At 35.7% G+C, this 25289-nt stretch overlaps 1 protein-coding gene across 1 annotated transcript in view; it reads right to left on the bottom strand.

The window, feature by feature from the left end:
• Window positions 1-403: 403 nt before the first annotated feature.
• Window positions 404-25289, bottom strand: part of LOC149567004 (protein DETOXIFICATION 44, chloroplastic-like) — a 188829-nt gene continuing 163943 nt past the window's right edge. Inside the window, exons 9-13 of the mRNA XM_089820210.1 lie at window positions 2009-2080; window positions 1719-1835; window positions 1516-1611; window positions 1215-1336; window positions 404-869 (exon numbers count right to left, since the gene is read on the bottom strand). Coding sequence (XP_089676336.1) covers window positions 800-869; window positions 1215-1336; window positions 1516-1611; window positions 1719-1835; window positions 2009-2080 — 477 coding nt within the window. The 3' untranslated portion in view covers window positions 404-799. The remainder of the gene's footprint in view (window positions 870-1214; window positions 1337-1515; window positions 1612-1718; window positions 1836-2008; window positions 2081-25289) is intronic.

Raw genomic sequence — 25289 nt, forward strand, 5'->3', positions numbered from 1 at the left:
TACTGGGTCAGGAGCATTAGGGTTTTCTGGGATATTGAATGCACAATTTCGTCTTCTCCAATTCTTTTCCACTCGAGTGTGAACGGTTACAAGACACATCAAAGCTTCCTAAAGAACAAAAAAGTAAAATGCTATTATACACAATGTAAACTAACGGTTTGCATATTACATAAATTTAATCATATGGAAAATATTTATTTCTAATTTCCAGAAAATGCTCATTGGTAGTTTGTATCTTCTTGTTATAAGAATGGTTGAAACGGTAAAAATGCTCCTAATGAATCAATCGCTGTGAAAACTATAGAAGCAACAAATGTCTCCGTAATCTTAAAAGCCAAAACACTGCTATCATGAATTTAGAAATAAAGAACGATGGAAACTAGATAGAGTAAGAGAGGCCTCATTTGAGTTGCCAAACAATGATTGTGTGACCCTCTTATTAGAAGAAAAACAAAACCACTAGGTAATTATCGTTTAGCAATTAAAAATAATCAATAACTCTCTAGGTGTGTCGAGATCTCAAGGAATACCTTGGACTTTATTTTACTACCATACCACATTTAACATTACATTGTGCACTATCATGTTTTTTACAAAGAATAGAGAGCTCGAGAGCATGAAAAAAAATTAGAGAAAAACTTGACAGCCCGTTTTCTTTGGTGTAAAGAGCTTGATGGGCATGACCGTAAGAATAAAATTGATCAGCTCAGAAAGCAATCACTCTGTATAATTTACCAAACGCAACTCTTTGCTTCAAAATTGAATTTCTTGATGGAAGCTTTTAAAATAAAATCCATTGTCAATACTGAATCTTTACATCCTTAATTTCTTGTCTCAGTAACCGCCAGGGTCCATTTCTATCCATCAACCTGAGAAAGCCCACAATATCCCTTTACTTGTATCCATAACTAGTAAATAGTAGCATATTGCTAAGCTATGCATATCAAGGACATAATGGAAACAATAAATTTGAAGAGACTGAGAGAAGTCTGAGTAAATTAAATTCACAAAATCTCATATAATGCTCAGCAAAGAAATGAAATTATTTTCTAGGGTAGCCAACGAAGTGTGTAATTTTTCTTTCTAGGAAAATTTTACTTATAATAAAATCAACTAGTACAAAACCAAAGAAGACTATTTTCTGTTTAAGAAAAACAAAAAAGAACATTAAAAAATAGTTGTATGGTAACACTAATTACTGTAGAGATTAATACCTCCAAATTCCAGCAGCCATACGCAAAGCCATGAAAAGAGCCAACCCAGACCAAACGCCCACTATACCCAAATAAGATGGTGCAAACACTAGAAAAGCGGATGATATAGTTCCAGCAATCATCTGTAAAACCATTCATGCTTCAAGAAGTCAACTACTGCAGATTAAATTCTGAAGAGTAAAGCTCAATAATTAAAAATCTAAAACAACAGAAGGGCAATGTCTAAGTCGCTCAAGCAAGATTTAGCTTGTCCTTTAAATTTAAAAACTTGAGCATTCCACAGGATACATGTGCCACTCACCATTGAGTAGGCTGCATATGCAAAATCGGACACACCATAGTGGAGGCCATCAAATATAAATGCAAGTGCATTGATTGGTTGCGATCCAGCAGCAAACTGGAGAAGAAATTTATATTTTCAGTTTGGGATACAAAAACACCTGAACACAACAGATATTCATGTCCAAGAAAAAATATCAAATGCTCATTTTAACTACAGCATACCAGAGTCCCATATTTTACGACATCCAAGACAGCTGCATCTTTTGTGAATAATTTAGCAAAGGATCCAAAGCCTGCAAATAGGATCACAGCTAAGACAATGCCAGATGCTAGTCCTTTCTGCATATAACCACAATCCAAAACGGCTGTTAAATTCAAGTAACAACCAAATAGATGTTAAATTATTAGTGTAATAATAACACTGTACCAAATTGTCTCAACTGTTGTAAATTACTCCATTAATTTAATCCAGGAAATCCATTTCATGGGATCTAATAAATTAATTGATTTACCTGTAAAACACTAAAAGCAATTTTTTTGACACGGTCGTTATCCCCTTCTGTAAATGCCCCAGCAATAAGTGCCTACACATCACCCGGAACAAAAACTTGTCAAAAAAAGATGATATATGCAGAGAAAATCCTATTGACATGAGGGGAAGTTCAGATAATATTTGTAACGAACTTGGAGACAGCTGCAACTGAGAATATTATTTCCTTAAATATTGGTAATATTAGCAAAAATAAGCTATAAGAACTAAAACATACATCATGACAAATCTTCACTAATATTTTTGAGGTTGGTGCTTGACAAGAAATTTTGTTGAATGAACATTTGTGAGACCTATATGCCCATCCTAATCATTCACCAGAACACACTCCCACAGCTGAAACAAAACCCAACTCAAACATACTAAAAACAACCAGAATGTATCTAGACATCAAAACCCCAACAAGCTGATTATTATGGGTATTCAAAGATGGATACTGCTGAGTTATCAGACTGAATAATCATCAAAAGACACCAATATACTTTCCTAAAATTAGAAACAAACTCTGGAAACTACCAATCGACTCTTGGTGATATTTGAACCAAAATGATAACACAAACACAATGAGAAAATAGCTTATTTTATTGATGTTCTTATCCACTGTTTTATATTTAATTTCATGGGGAAATTTTTTCATAATCTCCCTAAGAAAACACATAAAAGTCCACAAATCCTACAACACATCCAACACTGAAAACAGAAATAGTTGTTACATGATGATGATGGAAAAACAAGCCAACTAGCTACAACTAGCAATCCCAAGATACATGATCTCAGCCCTTGAGCTCCCAACTTACAAAACAGAGTCTTTCATATCTTTTCCAACCTCCAACTTTTAACAAACATTATAAAAGAGGGGTTCCTAGCTTCATTTGCTATCTAGCATTCGCTTTGACTTTTCATTCATTTTATAGATTTAGCATTTCATTCATTCTCATCCAAGGACAAAAAAACCCTTAGTTGATTATAAAGATCTTTGGAAATGAAAACCTTGACTCAGTAGCATTAGCTTATTCACACAGAAGTTGCATGGTGTGCTGATTGGGAGATTTGATGCATATTTTCAAGGTTGGTCAATTATATTTGCAAGCAAATCGGGTGACTAGCATTTGGGAACTTCCATTATTGGATTTTCAAAATTTATTGCTGATGTTCATCGCCATAGTGGGCTAGATCTGGAGTACCCTAGTGCAAAGCAGATGATCAGATTACTCACAATTCATGCCCCCTGATGTATCAGTCATTTCTGCACATTAATTACTAATATTGACACCATAACTTGAAGTGCCTGCCCTAGGACAGATCTATAACTAGTTTGGAGGGTTTGGAGATGCCATAGTACCTCATTCATCATCCCTGTTTGAGAATGACCTCCAGTCTATGAGCCACTCTCAATACAAGATGATTCAGGTTTTTATGAACCTGTAGAGGTTGCCATGACACTTGCTAAGGAGGGCAAATAGAAAATTTGGAATCTTTAGGATAAGCAAACAATAGATTTGGCATTTTGGGGTAAGCAAATAGCATTTGACACATTCTAATGACTTGGTTGGGTCCTGAAAAATGGATACAACACGAGGAAAACGGTTTAAGTTTCATGTGGAAATGGAGGGAGAAGAATTTGGAGCATCCAGATGTAAGAACATCCACCAGCATGATGAATTCTTGCAAACTGCTTTTTGGGAAAATGAAGGATGTGATGCAGGGAAATGGGAGGCAACCGGATGTACAAATATCCAATAGGAAGAAGGAATCCCAGAAAAGAAGAAATAGATATTCAAGAAAGGAAAGGATAACAAAATATGCATAATATCTGGTTACGAAGGTGAGTTCCACATCCAAAACAGGGGGAAAACCCAAACTCAAAAACACCTAGGAAATTGAATAAGAGAATCCAAATTGAATGAGCAGTTTCAAGTTTTCAACAGAAAAGCCATTGAATATCTCCGAAATCTAGCACAATTGATGTGCAAAATAAGGCAATTACAAAATGGGGAAGGACATAAATGGACTTCATATTTTTTCAGATTGGATTCAAACAAATTGTGATCAGCTTTTGGCATTGTTATATGACATTTGTTTGAGGCTAAATCATATAAGATGAGTGATCATCCTAAGACCTTCATAGACATTCCCTAGAGTGTTGCAACCAGCAGAATATGTCATTTTCCAGCTCCATTTTTATCTCAATTCGTTGTTCCTAGCTTGAAAAACTTCAAGAGAATTAGAAAATATCAAGCATTACAAAAAGGACATTGTTGTGGCGTCAGAGCTAATACTTTGTCACCTGTACAGTCAAATCAAGTGAACAAGGGGGACACCTCATCCCTGAAAACCACATGTTTCAGGGACAAGGACATCCTTGAGACTTAGGGACACAAGAGAGACATCCCCATTCACCACCATCAAGACAGACAAAACACTGCCAAGACCTAGGGATGCCTAGGCATCTCCCAAGGCAGACAATTAGAAAAAGCGCGAAAAAATACTTCTCTCAATAACAGAGCCCAAGGCTGAACTCTGAAGCGAATGGGCACCATGAATGCCTCACAAACTCTATTTGTATTTAACACTCCAAATTCTTCATTCTTCATAGGTGATGGAAGTAGTGAGAGGACCATCATATGTGCCACTAGGGGACCAAGGGAAACAAATTGAAAACTATAATGTTGTCATGTCCCCAATTTCTGCCCTTCCTTAGTGACAACATTTCTAGCAGGGTTGGTCTATTATCTGGTTCCCATAGGCCAGCAGAGCGTAGAGGGAACTAACCCAAGGGCTTTGAGAGTCATGCATGAGCTTCGCAAGTAGTTTGGAGTAGTAGACAATAGTTTCCTACAATTTAGGAGGGATTCCTAATTTGTAGGGATTGACTAGGAGTGGTCTAGGAGGCATTTGGAGACCTCAACAAACGTTTTGGAAACTTCGAGTGCATCTCCTATTTTTTAGGAGGCATTCCTATTTTTTAGGAGGAACTACCAGTTCAGTGACAGTTCTCTCAGAGGTGCACACAGCAGAGGAGTCATTGGGACTCAATTTTGGTTGATTGGGGCTATCTCCTACTTTTTAGGAGCATCCCTAGATTTTAGAGATGGACTACCAGTTGACACATCTTGTCCGGCATCAGTCACAGACAGGTGACAAGGTCAGATTCATGTTTGATTGGTCATTTTGGGCCTTTTGGGACCATTTGGGAAATATTTTAATATATTTAAATATTTCCTAAGTTGGTGATTAAATAAATTAAATAAGGTTAAGTTTTAGCCATTTTGGAGTAATAAGGGGTTTTTTGGTCTCATCTGGATGCGCATCCTATGGTGTGATAGCTCGTTGGAAAGGTCTCAAAATTCTCTAAATCTTTCTCTTTGGTCTCAGGGCATTTCAGTGAATGGAATTCTATCTATGAGGAAAAAGGTCATTTTCTAGTAACATGACCACTTTAAAATAAGAAATTATAACATTTTCACTACACAATGCCACTTGAAGACACTTAGGGTTCAATTTGCAATTGAGAGGGGGTTAGAAGGAGATGGAAGCTTCATTCTAAGATCATCTTTTGCATATTGAAAAACTTGTTTTTGTGAGTTGGCTCTGAGACAGAAATTCTTCATCTGGGACGCAAACCCCAAGTTTTGGATTGGCTAGGACGTAGCCCTCAGCAGTTATTGGCATTGGATTCTTCAGACAGTGTGCGTTGCTATCAGGGATAGAGTACACCATTCTTTATTGTGGATTCGGGTTGCAGATTTATGGTTTCAGCGTTACAGATTGATTCTTTCAGCTGGGACGTGATTCCTTGCAGTCTTACGGCTGCCATTTGCAGCAGTTTGGCATCATTGTTGGATGTAAGCTCCTTGGAACTGCATTGGATTTATTATTTGGCTTTATAAATCAGAAATCTACTTGGTACGATTTATAGTAATTCTGATTTGGCTCTATGTTCTTATTTATTTTCAGTCTCCTCTCATGTTTACTGTTCATTATTCATTACTATGGTGAAAACTATCAAAAAACACAAAACAAAAACAAAACCTTCTGCAACTTCTGTCTATTCTCAAAGACCATCAAAGAAATCACAGGAAAATATAGTTTATTAATTTAAAAACTATAGCAGATCAGCAAGGGCATCTATTAGGGATCTTTCAGTGGTATCAGAGCCTACATCCTACCAGCCTGTAGGGTTTGTGAGAAATTGTCACAACAGATTTTGGCATCTGGGTATTGGATAAAAAGTTTTGATAATTCATTTCAGCATCTGGGTACTGGCTAAAAAGTTTTGATAATTCATTTTGGCATCTGGGTATTCGATAAAAGGTTTTGATAATCCATTTCAGCATCTGGGTACTGGCTAAAAAATTTTGATAATTCATTTTGGCATCTGGGTACTGGATCAAAAGTTTTGATAATTCATATTAACAGTACAGGGTCGATTTTTGCTCTAGCATGTTAGTTTCAGTTGGTCAACGTGGTAGTTCATTATGGCAAAATTGTTAAGAGATATAACCCTGTGGAAACAATGGGAACAGTCACAACAAAAATTCAAGCTTCAATTGCAGCAGTTCAATGATTCTATGTCAAGGAAATTTGGACATGCTAGTGGATCATCATCTTCTTCTAAAAAGGATCCATTGCCACTAGACAGGAAAACGGAAGTAATTAGCATAATTGAGGAGTATAATACTCTTCCTCAATATGTTAGGGAGAACTTTCATTTCAAAGATTACATTGACATGCATCCAAAAATTTGTCATAAGGTTAAGCTTGCAAAAAAGGAATACCATGCCATAGTTGATGATATGTTTTCATGTGAGAAAGAAGATTTGTGTCAACCTATCCATGTTCATGATAAAAACTCCATAATGGATCAGTCACTTGCAGGGTATGTAGAAGAAAGGCATGAAGATGTGTTATCTTATGAGTTGCAGCCTATGAAAAATAAAAATCAGTCATCATGTGGGATTCCTAAAGAAGAAATAACTCTAGATCAGGAGGAGACACATAGCACACCATTGATTCATCAAGTTGATCACAAAATGGAAGAGATTACAATCATGGATCAGTCCATTAGGGATGCTGAAAGTATGTCTCCAAGGTCTGATCCCTATTCTAATTTTTGCAATAGTAGCTTTAGTCATGTGGTATCATCCATTTCACATGAAGGTAATGAGGTTGTTGAGTTTTCCTATGATGGTACTCAGGTTAAGTGTGTTGCACATGAGATTTATATTGTGGATTCAAACCACAGGTTTTGATTGTGTTTACCCCACCTTGGAAGATGTGAAAAAGGCTCAAGAGACATGCAATGGATGGTCACATAGAGCTAAGAAGGCCAAGATGCTTGCTGCCCAAGCAAGACAACACTTACAAGAGGTCAAGGAAAGATGCAATCAGATTGATAATGCAAGAAGACAAAGAGAGTCATACATTAGATCCTTATTTCTTCCAAGGGAAGAAAGTGAGGATGTTGAGCATACAAGGGAAGAGCTTCTTGAGGTAAGTCCACAAGAAGAGCATGTTGAGATGTCTGAAGAGGAAAAGAGTTATGATTTAGAAAACTCAGTTTGGTCTAGTTTGCATCATGAAGTTTATGACGTTCCTCTTTTAAAAAGCCCCTTAAAGGCTCCAAACAATGATGATATTAGTTTCACACTTGATGGACCAGCCACAAGTGTTATTTTCATTTGTGTGGAATGGAACATTATTGATTCTGATTTGGTTAGTCATGCATCATCTACAATGGAAGGACAATTGTTAAGATCATATGAAGCATCTTGTCTTAAAGAGATGATTAAGGAGACTAAGAGGCTACTTACTAAGAAGATATTGCATTTTGATAATGTTTGGTTTGTTTGGCATACTACACCTTGGAGTTTGTTAGTAATGGAAAACATATCAGTTATGGAGATAGAGGTATGGATCAGATTTTGGGCAGCTAAGGCAGTTAATGGGACATGTTATATTCGTTTGAACACACCCCATGGACCAGCACCTTTAGAGGAGTCACCTACCTTGGAAGGAGAGGCAAGAGAAGACTGCAAAAACATTGTGGAAAGGTATGAACATACTTCTGATTTTTTGACTTTGAACAGCAATTCTCTTTCATCTCATGAGTCAAACTTTGAACCTTGGGTTGGTTACATTCAAGTTCGGGTGTTCAAGTGTGAAGTTGATCCTTCTCTACCAAGAGTTGATGATATATTAAATTGCATACCTAGTGGACCAGCCACAAAGAGCCTGTCTTTGTTGAGAATTAGAAACATCTCTCATTTATCAATGGGTTTATCACCTCTTCCATATGATATGGCAGCGATGTACCTTTTGATTGAAGATTCAGACTTTTTAAATATTACATTGGGCTTTCAAGATCAGAATATAAGGGACTTCGTTGGTTACATGGTTAAACAAAACATTTACTTAACAACCTTTAATGAAGGCACACTAATTGGTGGAAATATAGGTAAAGTTGTAGTAGCTGTTTGGAGGACTTGGAAAAGTATTCAACAAACTTTCTTTGCCGATGATTGGCAAATTTGTGAATTCCTAACAGCATTGGTTGTTGGTAGTAATTGTGGCTTCATTTGGAGTGAAGTTCTTAGTTGGTTAGATGAGGTACAGTTTCACAACAGCAACATAATGAGTATCAACATGCCGGAGGGATATGTCAGTGCAAAGATTTGGGATCTTGGCATCAACATGTGTTGGGCATTTCTTCAGTGGATTCATGTTGAGTTGCTTCACTTTTGGTATACAGATGTTTACATTAGAGTAGCGCAGTGGTTGGGTGGAGCAACATTTCTCAGATCGATATGGGATTTAGGAATTGATAATCCTACAATGTTGGGTACAAATGACACATGCTTTGGTTTTTCTCATGATGGCATACATACTTCATCTTCGAGTTTGTCATCTACATCCATTGATATGGCAGTGGTATCCTTGTTGATTGGTGATTCCATAGTCTTCGATTCCTTATGGACTAGTGGCTGTCCAAGCTGGAATCATTTACTACTTGACTTGGCATTGACTACATCCATGATTCAGTATGAGGGCATTAAGGAGTGTTTCTTTGGGACATTTGTTGTTTGGCGTTGGTATGATGACGTCTATGATATCATTCGAGTTGTTGGTCAGAATTATAGCAGCATTGTTAGGTGGTCATGTGGGTTGGAATACTGGTTTATGGGAGTTCACTTTCACACCTTGCTAGTCTGCTTCATTGTATGTATGTTTCATGGAGTGCGGTTGAGATACTTCTTCATCTCATTCAGTACATTTGGTATTTTGGTTTGGGATCCGGGCCCTGGTCTCATTGATACATTGGTGCTTCAGGGTCTTAATGAATTGCTTCACAACTTGTGGTTCACTAATATTTATATCAGAGTGACGAAGCGTCAGCATGGTGGTTCCCTTTTGAGGCAGATTTGGAATCCTGGAATCACTTGGACTTGCAGTTCAATAGTTGAGGATGTGGAAGCCAATGTAGGCTTACTAAAGTTTCCGCCTTTAGTGTTCCAGTTTGGTTCTTTCGGAGATCAGTTCATTGAGGAGTTGACAGAGTCGGTACAGTATTTGATTGCTCTTCCTTCAGGGGGTTTTCAGGAGGTTAATTGTTTGGGTGCAGTGCAGGACAATGTTTCTAGAAGATGGAACTACAAACCTTCCAGGATGGCTTGGAACCCTAGGATCATTCTTGGTTATGGTATGGACTTGCCTGATGTTTGTGGAGTTGGATTGACATTGCTTGAGGACAAGCAATCTTTGGGAAGGGAGGACTGTCATGTCCCCAATTTCTGCCCTTCCTTAGTGACAACATTTCTAGCAGGGTTGGTCTATTATCTGGTTCCCATAGGCCAGCAGAGCGTAGAGGGAACTAACCCAGGGGCTTTGAGAGTCATGCATGAGCTTCCCAAGTAGTTTGGAGCAATAGACAACAGTTTCCTACAATTTAGGAGGGATTCCTAATTTGTAGGGATTGACTAGGAGTGGTCTAGGAGGCATTTGGAGACCTCAACAAACGTTTTGGAGACTTCGAGTGCATCTCCTATTTTTTAGGAGGCATTCCTATTTTTTAGGAGGAACTACCAGTTCAGTGACAGTTCTCTCAGAGGTGCACACAGCAGGGGAGTCATTGGGACTCAATTTTGGTTGATTGGGGTTGTCTCCTACTTTTTAGGAGCATCCCTAGATTTTAGAGATGGACTACCAGTTGACACATCTTGTCCGGCATCATTTACAGACAGGTGACAAGGTCAGATTCATGTTTGATTGGTCATTTTGGGCCTTTTGGGACCATTTGGGAAATATTTTAATATATTTAAATATTTCCTAAGTTGGTGATTAAATAAATTAAATAAGGTTAAGTTTTAGCCATTTTGGAGTAATAAGGGGTTTTTTGGCCTCATCTGGATGCGCATCCTATGGTGTGATAGCTCGTTGGAAAGGTCTCAAAATTCTCTAAATCTTTCTCTTTGGTCTCAGGGCATTTCAGTGAATGGAATTCTATCTATGAGGAAAAAGGTCATTTTCTAGTAACATGACCACTTTAAAATAAGAAATTATAACATTTTCACTACACAATGCCACTTGGAGACACTTAGGGTTCAATTTGCAATTGAGAGGGGGTTAGAAGGAGATGGAAGCTTCATTCTAAGATCATCTTTTGCATATTGAAAAACTTGTTTTTGTGAGTTGGCTCTGAGAGAGAAATTCTTCATCTGGGACGCAAACCCCAAGTTTTGGATTGGCTAGGACGTAGCCCTCAGCAGTTATTGGCATTGGATTCTTCAGACAGTGTGCGTTGCTATCAGGGATAGAGTACACCATTCTTTATTGTGGATTCGGGTTGCAGATTTATGGTTTCAGCGTTACAGATTGATTCTTTCAGCTGGGACGTGATTCCTTGCAGTCTTACGGCTGCCATTTGCAGCAGTTTGGCATCATTGTTGGATGTAAGCTCCTTGGAACTGCATTGGATTTATTATTTGGCTTTATAAATCAGAAATCTACTTGGTACGATTTATAGCAATTTTGATTTGGCTCTATGTTCTTATTTATTTTCAGTCTCCTCTCATGTTTATTGTTCATTATTCATTACTATGGTGAAAACTATCAAAAAACACAAAACAAAAACAAAACCTTCTGCAACTTCTGTCTAATCTCAAAGACCATCAAAGAAATCACAGGAAAATATAGTTTATTAATTTAAAAACTATAGCAGATCAGCAAGGGCATCTATTAGGGATCTTTCAAATGTTGGATAAGAAATATTCTAGCATAAATGTGTTAATGGAGAAAATGAAGAAATGTTGGGTTGCAAGTGGATGTAGTATAGTCATGGGTGGGTGTACAAAAATTAGCCAATGTCCACTCATCAATATCATGGTTACATGCATAAGTTGCAGATTCAAACTTAGAGAGTACTTGACAAGCCCAAATTTTCAACTTAGGAAAACCTCGATGAAAACTCCGCAAAAACTCGACAACTTAGAACAAACTAAAAGCTAAAACCTCTTGAAGCATATTCTTTTTCATAAAATTTAACTACAAAATATATTAAATTAAAAATTGATAGCTAGAAAGAGCAAATGCATGGTTTTATAGCAAAAACAGCATGTGAAAAAGACATTTTACTTGTATTGACAATTTTACCCATGTTATTTGTGCCTATAAAAAAGAAAGGGTTAAACTTGCGAGTACTCACCCAATAAAAAAATAGAGTGCTCAGCAACTCAGGGAATACTTAGAGAGTTTGCAAATGGTGGTTACATGTACAAGGACCTATATTTTCTTAAGGAAGTTGATTGTTCTAGGCATCACAAATCGAATTTCAGTTTCAGATCCCCAAGGATACTATTGAGGAGGTTGGGCAACAAAATGTTGTGCTAGTGTTGATGGATGCAGCCCATGTGTGCAAATCAAAGTTACGAGAATCGGAATTGTATCGGAATCGGCATGGCCGAATCGAATCGTGAATCGGCGATCAATCGCCTATGAATCGGAAAATTTGAAAAAACCCTTTAAATGTAGAGATTTTAACAATTTAAGACTTATTTCATGCACCCTTTATTGAATATAATTTAAACACACTATAGCATCATCAAATAGAAGTTAAAACTTAACATACATAAACATGAAAGTTTGTGTTTACCGCATGGGGTAAAGAGTTTTTATAAGACAGCTGCCTTAGTTATTATAAGACAACTTCACATCCAAAACCTACTCCAAGTGCTTCAAAGTGTATCACCCCTCTCGAAAGGCTTGCTCTGTTGTTCTCTCCACCACAGACACTCCATGCCTATAGCAGCTTCAGGTCTCATCAACTGGTCAGACTTCCCATGACTGATAACTGCAGCGACTAGGGGTCTAAGGGGCAACGCCCCCAACAGGGTCAATGCGCTCCCTGTCGCAATATTGGGCGGGGTCGAGAGGCAACGCCCCCGCCGCCAAGACCAAATTAGCACTCTGAAACCCACACAAAACTGCATGGAACACAATACTTTTGTGATTTTCTTCTGATCCCACACTCTTTCTAGGAACCGCTGATGTTTTACTACCTGATTATGTCTTTCCCTTCCCTTGGACATCGTCCGTTATGCATCCTAAACATTTTTTATTTGTCGTCGTTTTTTTTTAAACCTATGGTTCTTCTTTTCTCTTCTTCTCTCTCACTTTTCCTCTCTTCTACTCATGCTTAACAATTAGAAGGCTCTTTAGGGTTATAACAAAGAGGAAAGGTAAAAAAGAGCATAAAAAATAAGTGATTTTTATTATTTCCAACTAAACATGCTTGTTGCCGCCAGCCGATTCACGTGGCCAATTTTGGCGATTTTTGGAGTGAATTCTTGATACTGGCAATTCAGTCGATGAAATCGCCAATCACGATTTTCGACACCAAAAAAATTGGGGTGCATGAATCTGATCGCCGAATCGGGGATTCACGCGATTTCAACACGATTCTCAGAACTATGGTGCAAAGCTGCAAGGAAATTGACTAAGGCAGCTTACAGACATACCCTTTGTTGTGTGCATGACATGAATACTGCACTTATTGGCATCGAAAATATTGGTCAGATCAAAGCAGTGGTTAATGATGCTAGGGATGTGCACATTTTTATTTGCAACCACCACATTTCACATGCACTCTTTTGAAGTTTGTCTAAGGAGTTCTTTCTTTATGCATATTAGATATAGAACAAAACAGAGATACATTATGAGGAGTTATACTCAAAGTAACTAGAATCGGAATCTGATCGAAACTAGCAAGGCCAAATCGAATCGTGAATTGGCCATTAATTGGAATCGAATCGGAAAATTTTGAAAACCCTTAAAATTTAGAGATTTTAACAATTTAAAACTTATTTCATGCACCCTTTATTGAAAATAAATTAAACACACTGTACCATTATCAAATAGAAGCTAACATACATAAACATGGAACATAAATGATAAATCCATCACATACGTAACTACATTACATGTAAAATGTAAATTGTAGCTAAAGTAAATAGATATCGTAGGATCAAAATGAGTCGAATCATAGAATGTATGTAAGATAAAGATCTAAAAGACATCAAATCATAAATGTATGTAAGATGAAGATCCATGAAACGTATGTCTATCATTATCTATAAAGAAAATGAGAAAACAAGGCTCTAGCTCAAGCCTCATCATTATCCTCAAGCTCAGTTGCAGCCTCAACCTCTGAGTATCCCATCTAACTTTCCACTTTGTTTTAACCCTCAGCCTTTTGGGTTAAAACAAAGAGGAAAGGCAAAAAAATATTTTAAAAAGATGTGTTTTTATTAAAATTTGACTTGACTTTTGGCCTACCCGCATGACCGATTTTTCGTGATTCGCAAAGATGATTTTAGCGATTTTTTGCATGAATCACATGAATCATTCATGTGATGAAATCGATGATTTGGTTCACCAATTAAAAAAAAAAATTGAGAACCATGAATCGAATCGCCAATCTGATGATTCAAGCGATTTCATGGCGATTCTCATTACTATGGTTATACTCCATCAATCCAAAATATAAACCGCCTTACTGAATCAACAAATTGCTAGAACTACTAGCCATAGTACTGGACACCATAAAAATAAATCATCAATAGCCATGATATTGGAAATAAAACATATTTTAGTACATTTAGCTGAAATTCGTATATCCTACAAATTAAATCCCCCAAGATTTGCCTCTTTTGGTTTAGACAACCAAACATCGTTTGTAACCAAAACTTTCTAGGGCTCATCCCCATCACAGGCTTTACCAATCCATTTAACTGCCAATGCATCCCTTGAGCCCAAGACTGCCCCTGTATTTGGAGTCTAGACAAGCAACACCGTGTCCAATTAACAACCTATCTCTTTCCTTTACCCAAGCCCTCAGAGCAAAGGAAGTATCTAAGAATCTTTTGTAGTTTATTAAAGCGATAGTTGGCAAACAGCTAGATGGTAGAGAAGAAAAAAGCATGGGAGACCAAAACTTTCTACCAAATTCGAATCCTACCAAACAAGGAGAAAAGATGAGTCTTCCCTTTGTAGTGTTGCTTTTCTCTTTTTATGAACAACCATTCCCACATATCCTTCAAATTTGGGGATATTAAATGACTTTAAGCTATCAAAAGTGGATATTTTATATGCAATTACATGTAAAATCCATCAAAAGTGGACATTTTCAATGTCACTGCATATAAAGTTCAAGTTGGTAGACTTTTTTCATCTCATTACATCAAAAGGTTATCAAAAGTGGACCTTTTTGATGTCATTGCATCAAAAGGAAAGTTTCTATGTCTTTGCACCCAAAATGTGGGATGTTACTTAAAAAGTGCATTCCCTTTTGTTGTCTTACATTTTCTCATCACAAAATGTAGGATATGAAACTTTTTCAAACTAGTTTCGCATTTCTCTAAACTTATTTCATTATTTAACTGGTTTGTATTAATCAATCAAACAACACAAATTGATATAATGAATCATTTTATTGAAGCCTTTCATCAAGTCTTTTTCATTTTGCTTTCTATCGAACCTTTACTTTATTTTTGAGGCCTTCATCATTCTTTATTTGCTTTTGATTTTGTGTTTGTTAGTTTTCAGTTTTTTGGTTTTATTCATGTCATGCCTTTCATTTTTCCCTTCAATTTAGTCTAACCTAGAGTGTAATCGGAGTTGTCAGTCAAAAGATATGGTCATTTTAGTGCCCAAAAAGTAGACCTTTTTAATGCAACAACATGAATTAAAAAGATCATGTTATATTTCTAATTTGACATTCACTTTTTGAAAAATATAACTTAAATTCACTTTATGTTATGTTTTTAACTTACTTTATCTTTTAATTTTCCACTTAAAGTAACTATAGTGCACTTTATGTTACATTTTTAAGTTGAGTTACTATTTGATTTTTCACTTAAGTGACTATATTAACTATATAGTTCAATTTAATTTTTAGCATTTAAATCAAATACTCTAGTAAATATTACTTTTTAAATGATGTTTACATGCTATATTGTTAATATGATATGTAAATATAATTTATGTCCCACTTATGTAATATTTTCATGAATTTAAATTGACATGTGCTTATTAAATCACTTAAAGTCATCAAAAGTGGACCTTTTACATGTTTTTACATATAGAGTTCAACTTGGAAACATAAATACATCAAAAGTGGATCTTTTCCATGTCTTTGCATATTTAAGTTATCAAAAGTGGACCTTTTATATGCAATTACATGTAAAATCCATCAAAAGTGGACATTTTACATGTCACTACATATAAAGTTCAAAAGGTTATCAAAAGTGGATCTTTTTGATGTCACTGCATCAAAAGTTAAGTTTTTATGTCTTTGCATCCAAAATGTGAGATTTAACTTAAAATGTGTAATTGCATCTAAAAGGTTCGATTTTAATTCCTTGCACATTTTAAAATATGCTATTGACCCAAAAAGGTCTGCTTTGCCTTGTTTGCACATTTTAAAACATGTTATTATATCTAAAAGGTCTGATTTTAAACAAAAGCATGTTTTAATATGTGTATTGGCCTCCAAAAAGTCTGATTTTGAAGAAATACATGTCTTTGCCCTCCAAGAACCCGATTTTGATCATAAATGGAGATTTTCTTGATGGATTTGCATGAAATTTTCTCCAATAGGGTTGTTTTTGTTGGGCAATGGATTTTCTAACATCAAAAATGGATTTATTTTGCTAAAAAATGTTTTTTCAAAATCCTTCTAAGGGCACGTTTTTGGGAAAAATCTTCAAATAAATCCAATTAGAGAGATTTAAATCATGTTTTTGCAAGGAATTGAGGCATTTTGGCATCTTCAATCATTTGCAATACATCTTGGCTCACATTTTTGCACTTGGAAGCCAAAAACAAATTCATTTCATGTCTTTTATGAATCACGTTTTGGCCTAAAAATGCCTGATTAATTGGGGTTTTAATCCAGTTTTATGCATTTTGAAGCCACTTTTTTGCATTTGGATCCATGTATATCCATTTGGGAAAGTCATTTTTGCATTCACAAGTCGAAAATGACTCAAAAATATGCATTTTTTGGCCACGTTTTTGCAAAAACGGCCCAGATTTTTGCATTAAAAAGTAATATTTTTGTTCAAAAAAATGCATTTTCAGCCCATACCTTTGATGAAGAGGGATTGTTTTTGAGTTTTAAATGCATGATATTGTCTTTGGAGACCATGTATTTGGCACTTTCATGTTAAATTCGACCCTTCATTGCTCATTAATTTTTGTTAAATGCAAGTGCACAAAAAGTCAAAAAGTTGTTTGAAAATCCGGATTTGAGGAAGAATTGATCTTCAAGTTTATAAAACTTGCTATTTTGGCTCTTTAACCTCCAAGCAAGCGGACATTTTCAAACTTGCTCATCAATTCATGCTTATCTTGCTATTTCCATGCATATTTTAGCTTGAAATTGCACATTTGTCCATGTATATGCCATAAAAAGTGCATTTTTCCTTTAAAAATGATGAGTACTCTCATTTCACACTTTTGGAATTTCCCCAAATTCCAAATTCGAATTTGCATGTTGAAGTAGCTTGCTTGTTGACATGTTTGAGTCTTTTGCCAAAGGCATGTGTTTGTTTTGTGTTTTGTTTGTTTGCATTTCGGTTTTTTCTCCATTTTGGAAGAAATTGCAACTTCTTTCCCAAGAACTTGAGCACGTTTCACTTTACTTGACATCCCATTTCCATCTTTCCATGTCACAGCACTTCGCATCTCATTCAACAAATGCGATTACATGTTTTCCATCTCATTCACCATCCGCACATACATGTAATCCCATTTTCCACTTCCATGTTCATTCATCTCATTTTTTGCATCCATTCATACGACACGATTACATGAAATGCCTTATGTGTAATTGCATCCAAAAGGTCCGATATTGATTAAAAGTCACTTTCTAAAAAGTCAAAAAGATATCATTTTCATTTTCCATGTACTTTGACTTCATCTTTTCACCTAAGACAACTATAAAGTTCATTATTCCTCTTCCATTTTCCATTTCCATCTCTCCATATGTGTTCACACCTTCATGAGCAAATGAGTGTTTCTGCATCTTTACATGCTTTCCATCTCGTCCTTCATCCCTTGTTACATGTTGCATTTAAATGTAATCTATTTCCATGCAATGACATCTTGAAAGCCCAAGACACTTTTTAAAAATCAGCAATCTCCATTTGCATGCATTCCCATGCGCTAAGCATAACTTCAAAAAAAAAAAAAGAGTTAAAGGTGTTGATGGAAAGTTATTCTTAGTTAATATCTAGACATCATCAAGAAGGTTTCCAAAGTGTTAGAGTATCCAAAATGTGTCAGTCTACAAAGGAGAATTTACAACAACTTGAGCAAGAAAAGCTTGATCACATCAAGTTTTCAAATGACAACGGACAATTTATCAAAGTCAGAGTTTATCAAAAGACGTGACACCATGGTTATCAAAGTGAATGCAGCAGTACAAAGTACAAGAACTTCTGATCCTGTGTTCATCTGGGATTGCATCGTCAAGTACAAGGCCTTTCAGGACAATTCCTATGAATGTTTCAATTCTCTTTTGTCTTTCTTCTTCTTCTTCTTTCATGTTTGTAGTTGAAAAAGATGTATTACATGAAGATGTGTAATTACATGTAATGAGAGTTGCATGTGCATGTAAAGATATATTGCGAGTTGCATGTGTTGTTGCATGTAACCCTATATTTTCTCTTTTAGTTAGACTAGGTCAAAGTTGGTTGAGTTGCTCCCACTTTTTCCTCCACCTTTTGCTCAACTCCTGTGCCTATATAAAGGAGGGCCCCCTCATTGTAAAAATCATCTTTTGTTGTATGCAAGAAAGCTCTGCCACATTTGTGCAAGCATAATTTTGATCATGTGGTGCAAATTTGGGAGAAAAGTGAATAAAAGAAGCAACAGAATTCAAAGTTTTAACTAGAAGCAATTGTGATAGAGCAAATTAGAAGCTTGGACTGTAATTTGTGCCTGTTGTCTTGATTCATGTTATTATTGTGTTCAGTAAAAGAGCATAGTGATTTAAGAAGCAATCGAAGCCGAAGCTTTGACTAGGAGCGGTTGTGGAAATATATAGCTAGAAACTGTGTCTGTAGATTATACTTTTTTCTTAATTCGTAAAATAATTAAGTTATTCTTATTTTTAGGAGTCTTTGTGCCCTAATTATAAATCTTTTCCATATAGAAGTATGACCGGACTTAGAGCCAAACCGGTACATTTTTAGCTAGCCTTTGAGTTAGTAAAGGTTTATCGGTATCATTGCTTCCAGCTCTTGATAGAAGTGTAGTTAGAGATTCACCCTGCCCATTACTCGCTCCACGAGTAAGTGAATTCTTTCTTGAAAGATAAGAAGAAAGGATATTGGTAACACCCATTTTATAAAATCTCTCGACTTCTTGCTTACCTTGAGTTGATCCAAGGAACGATGAGAAGGGGGAGCCTTCCCTTTAAGGTAGGAGAGACTCTGTCTCACACGCTGTGGTTGGTCATCCTATTTTGTGCCTAGATTTTTACCCAAAACTGTCAGTTGCAAAACATCCACCCAACACTTTCCAAAAGGTCCGATTTTGATTGCTTGCACATTTTAAAACATGCCATTAACCCAAAAAAGTTTGATTTTCCTTGTTTGCACATTTTTAAATATGCTATTGACTCTAAAAGGTCCGATTTTAACTAAAAACATGTTTTAAAATGTGTATTGCCCTACAAAAAGTCCAATTTTGAAGAAATGCATGCATTTGCCTTCCAAGAACCCAATTTTGCTCATTGTGAGAGATTTTCTTGATGGTTTTGCATGAGATCTTTCCCAATAGGGTCATTTTCGCTTGGCAATGGATTTTCTAACATAAAAAATGGATTTATCTTGCTTAAAAACATTTTTTCAAACTCCTTCCAAGGTGATTTTTTGGAAAAATCTTCAAATAAATCCATTTAGAGTGTTTTAAATCACGTTTTTGCGAGGAAAAGAGGCATTTTGGCATCTTCAATCATTTGCAATACATCTCGGCTCACGTTTTTGCACTTGGAAGCCAAAAATGAATTCATTTCATGCCCTTTATGAATCACCTTTTTGCTAAAAACACCTAGAAAATTGGGGTTTTTATCCACTTTTTTGCATTTTGGAGTCACGTTTTTCCATTTTGATCCATGTATATGAATTTAGAGAAGTTGGTTTTGCATTCACAAATAAAAAATGACTCAAAAACATGCATTTTTTGGTCACGTTTTTGCAAAAACGGCCTAGATTTTTGCATTAAAAAGTCATGTTTTTGTTTAAAAAACTCAAAAAAATGCATTTCCAACCCATACCTTTGATCAAGAGGGATTATTTTTAAGTTTTAAATGCATGATATTGTCTTTGGAGACCATGTATTTGGCACTTTCATGTCAAATTCGACCCTTCATTGCTCGTTAATTTTTGTTAAATGCAAGTACGGAAAAAATCAAAAAGTTGTTTGAAAATCTAGATTTGAGGAAGAATTGGTCTTCAAGTCTATAAAACTTGCTATTTTGGTTCTTTAACCTCCAAGTGGACTCTTTCTTTCTTGCTTTTTAATTTGTGTGTATCTTGCTGATTTTATGCACATAATTGCTTGATAATTGCCACTTGTTGAAATCTATACCATGGAAAGTGCATTTTTCCTTTAAAAATGAAGAATTTGTTCATTTTCATGTTTTTGGTTCTTTCCCAAGGTACAATTTCGAATTTGAGTGTTGAAGTGTTTTGCATCTTGGCATGTTTGAGCCACTTTTCAAAGGTACGTTTCTCTTTGTGTTTTTGTGTTTTGTGTTTGCTTGCCAATTTTCTCCACTTTGGAGAAATCACAAGTTCTTTCCCAAGCACTTGTTGCTTCACTTCATACAAAAACATCATCATGTTCCATATTTCATTTCCATATCACTACACCTCACCTCTCACTCAACGAATGCGATTACATGTTTTCCATCTCATTCACCATCTGCACATGCATGTAATCCCATTTTTCATTTCCATTTCACTCATCTCACTTTTCGCATCCATTCGCATGACACGATTACACGAAATGCCATACGTGTAATTATATTCAAAAGGTTTGAATTTGACTAAAAGTCACTTTTTGAAAAGTCAAAAAGATGTCATTTTCATCGTTAATGTGCTTTGACTTCACCTTTTCACCAAAGATGACTATAAAGCTCATCATCCCTCTTCCATTTTCCATTTCCATCTTTCCATATGCACTTACACCTCCATAAGCAATTACACATTTCCGCATATTTCCATGTTTTCCACCTCATCTTCCATTCACACTTACATGTAAAATCTCGTCCACCATCCGCCTTCATTCCTTGTTCATTCCTTGTTACATGTTGCACTTATATGTAATTATTTTTCATGTAATAACATCTTGAAAATCCTAAGTCGCATTTTGGAAATCAGCAATCTCCATTTCCACACATTCTCATACGCCAAGCACTTTGAAAAAAAAGAGAGTTAAAGGTGCTAATGGAAAGTTATTCCGAGTTTACATCCGGACATCGTCAAGAAGGTTTTCAAAGTGTCAGAGAATCTAGACTGTGCCAATCTAAAAAGAAGAATTCACAACAACTTGGGCAAGAAAAGTTTGATCACATTAAGTTTTCAAATGACAACGGACAATGAAGCAAAGAGAGTCAAACTATCAAAAGACATAAAACATCGTGATTATCAAGGTGAATGCAGTGGCACAAAATTCTAGAACTCCCAATCCTGTTATCATCTGGGATAGCATCGCCAAGTACAAGGCCCTTCAAAACTATCCTTAGGATTGTTTCCTTCGTTTCCGTCTTTTTCTTCTTCTTCTTTCATGTTTGTAATTGAAGAGGATGTATTACATGAAAATGTGAGTTACATGTGTATGTAAAAGATGTAATGCGAGTTGCATGTGCAATTGCATGTAACCCTATATTTTATCTTTTAGTTAGACTAGGTCAAACTTGGTTGAGTTGCTCCAACTTTTTCCTCCATCTTTTTTTCAACTTCTGTGCTTATATAAAGGATTGCCCCCTCATTGTAAAAATCATCTTTTGTTGTATGCAAAAAAGCTCTGCCACATTTGTACAAGCATAACTTTGATTGTATAGTATGAATTTGGGAGAAATGCTAATAAAAGAAGCAATTGGATTCGAAGCTTTGACTGGAAGCAATTGTGATAGAGCAAATTAGAAGCTTTGACTGTAATTTGTACCTATTTTCTTGATTCATGTTATTATTGTGTGTTCAATAGAACAGCATAGTTATTTAAGAAACAATCGGAACCGAAGCATTGACTAGGAGTAGTTGTGGAAATATATAGCTAGAAGCTTTGTCTGTAGCTTATACTTCTTTCTTAATTCGCAAAATAGTTTAGTTATTCTTACTTTTAGGAGTCTTTGTGCCCTAATTGTAAAGCTTTTCCATATAGAAGTACGACCGAACTTAGAGCCAAACTGGTAAAATTTCAGCTAGCTTTTGAGTTAGTAAAGGTTTATCAGTATCATTGTTTCCAGCTCTTAATAGCAGTGTAGTTAGAGATTCACCCTGCCCATTACCCACTCCATGAGTAAGTGAATTATTTCTTGAAAGATAAGAAGAAAGGATAATAGTAACACCCATTTTACAAAATCTCTCACCTTCTTGCTTACCTTGAGTTGATCCAAGGAACAATGAGAAGGGGGAGCCTTCCCTTTAAGGTAGGATAGACTCTGTTTCACATGTTGTGGCTAGTCATCCTATTTTGCGATTGGATTTTTACCCAAAACTTTCGGTTGCAAAATATCCACCCAGCAAGTCTCATTAGCACATTGCTAAAATAATTCTAACGTATGTGAGTGGTACACACAATTTTGGCATTCATTACTTCCACTGAAAAGTTTGAGCTAATTAGTTACACTGATTTTGATTGGGCTGGTTCAATGAATGATACAAAATCTACCTTTGATTATGTTTTTCATTTGGTTTTGGAGTTATCTCTTGGAATGGTAAGAGATAGGCAATAGTGGCTCTTTCTTCAGCAGAAGTAGAATACATGGTCGTTGTGTTAGCAAGTTCTCAAAGCAGTATAGTTTAGACAAATATTGGTAGATATTCATTTTGTTTAGGAATACCCAAACCATCTATTATGATGACAACTGCACTATTGTCATAACAAAGAATCCAATGTTTCATGCCGAAACAAAACACATAGAAGTTAGGCATCATTATATTCGTGATTTAGTTCAAGATGGGAAAGTGGACTTACAATTTTGTCCTTGTCCTTCATTTGAACAAGTTGCAAATATCATTACAAAAGCTCTACCAACTACAAGTTTCACTGCTTTCAGAAATCAGTTGAGAGATTTACGATAGGAATAATGAGTTCGAATAAATCTTAGATTTTTTTGTTTTTTATTTAAATAAATAGCTGTTTGCATACTGCTGAGATGAGCTATGTTTTTTTAGTTTTATCTTTATTTAGGAAATTAGTTCTAAATGAGCAATTTTAAATTGCTAGATAATCTAGCTTTGTTTTAAGTTTTATGTTTTTAATTTTATAATTATTTATTTCAATAATTCAATTTATTTCAAGTTATTCAAGTTTCTCATATGATCTCTCTCAGCTGTGTAATCTTTTATCTATGTGTTGTGATTTTTTCAATTGTAATCTTTTAGGGTTGGTCTATTAACCAATTTCCCATAGGTCAGCAATATGGATAGGGACACATCAAGAGGTTTGTGGAGCTATGCAAGGGCTTTATGAGCTTCTTTGAGTAGATTGAGATAGTCTCCTAAATTTTAGGAGGGATTCCTACATTTTAGGCTTTGACTAGAAGTTGCTTGAAAACTTCTGGCACACAACCCTCACTTGAGAACTTGAGTTGAAATAGGGAGATCCATGAAGCTGGACAAAGAGCAATTTGCAAGTTTTGGTTTTTCTGCAACATTTCATTTATTGCAGCCAAGTAGTACATTTATAATTGATTGTTTTACTTTTAATTTTTTTAAATATAATTTTAACTTGATGTTGAAATATGTTAATTTAAATATTTTTATAGTCGTGACAGAACTCCTTATTGGCAGGGCATGATTAATGCAGTTTCCATTTGTGGTGTGGGGTTTAAAGCCCCCATTGAAGATGAGTTGAGTGGCCCCCTCTTACTAGAAATGGTTGAGGAAATCAAACTTGAGTTGGAGAACCGTAGAATGATTTGGAGCCAAAAAGGGTTGCACCATTATGACAGATGGATGAATTGATAAGAGGAATAGGACTCTCGTAAATTTTTTTGGATAACTAAAAATTAAATTGATTATTGAATAACTAAATTTTTTTTTTTTATTCATTGGTCAATGATCATTATTTTGTTTTATTTTCACTTTCAGAAAACACCATATTTTTGAAGTCTATAGATGCTTCATTACATGTCAAAAATGTGACATACTTATGTGAGGCTATTGAGGAGGTCATAAGGGAGGTGGGGAAAGAAAATGTTGTCAAGTTGGTTACTGATAATGCAACTATTTTCATTGCAGCAGGTAAAATTTTAACTTTTAAGTTTCTAAATTTTTTATTTTAGTTTTAAAAAATTAAAAGTTTCTTAACACATCTAAATTTTTACTAATTAATTTAAGATTGTTACAGGAAAACTTTTGATGAAGAGGCACCCAACCATCTTTTGGACTCTATGTGCGGCCCATTGCCTCGACCTCATGTTAGAGGATATTGGCAAGATGGGTGAAATCATATGTTGATAAGGCCAAAAATCTTTGCAAGCTCACCTATAATCATGCCTTGGGAAAGGGTTGGCTCATCCTAGTATAACAAGATTGGCCTCCAATTTTATCACACTAAATCCTTGTTGAGTTCAAGGTTACCTTTGAGGTGCATGTTTGTTGGTCCATAATGGACTTCCTCGTCCTATGCTACCACCCCTACAGGGATAGATGCAACAAATTGCATTAATGATAAAAGTGGTTTTTGGACCCCTTGTAAGGAGATTGTGGAGGTAAATTAAAAACTTAAAATATATAAATTGAATTATCGCATGCATGCTTTTGTTTTATTTTCATTGTGCAACTTTGCAAAGCTTCATATTTGAATGATCGTATCATCACTCACTCAATTGCTTTTTGTTTAAATGTTTTGTAGACATTGAGCCCCTCATAGCCCTCCTACAAGTTGTTGACGGGGAGAAGCCTGCTATGAGTAGTGCCTAGCCTTAGTTTTCTTTTATGTTATATTCTCAGATTATTTTAGGTCAGCTTTCATGATTATGTGATTTGATTTAGTGGTCCTTGGTTACCTGATTTGGTTGATACTATTTACATGTTTGGATTACATATTTGATGAGCTACTTAATACTAGGATATTTTATGTGTTCATGGTTATTCATTTGATAATGATGCTTTGTATACTTCATATAATGATTTCAGTTGTTTCCATGATGACAATTATATGAAAGATTTATATGTGGTTTTATAGTTACTTACCCCATACTTGCATGTGTATGGTGTAAATGTATGTTTGGCGTATCTAGTGTTGTTGAGGGAGGGACTCGTAGTCACCTGCTAGTCGAAATCTACAAGATGTACCACTCCCCATCATTGCATATTTAGCTTAGATATATATGCATATGTACATGTTTGGTTTTTATGCAAATTGTAGGTACCGGGCATCAACTTCCCTGAATTGCCAAGATGAGTGTGCCCTATTGCAGTATCTCAACGGTGAAAGAGGGGAAATAA

Source organism: Cupressus sempervirens, chromosome 3 (assembly GCF_028749045.1).
Source record: "Cupressus sempervirens isolate cs-2001-9-10 chromosome 3, ASM2874904v1, whole genome shotgun sequence".
NCBI classification, from domain to species: Eukaryota; Viridiplantae; Streptophyta; class Pinopsida; order Cupressales; family Cupressaceae; genus Cupressus; species Cupressus sempervirens.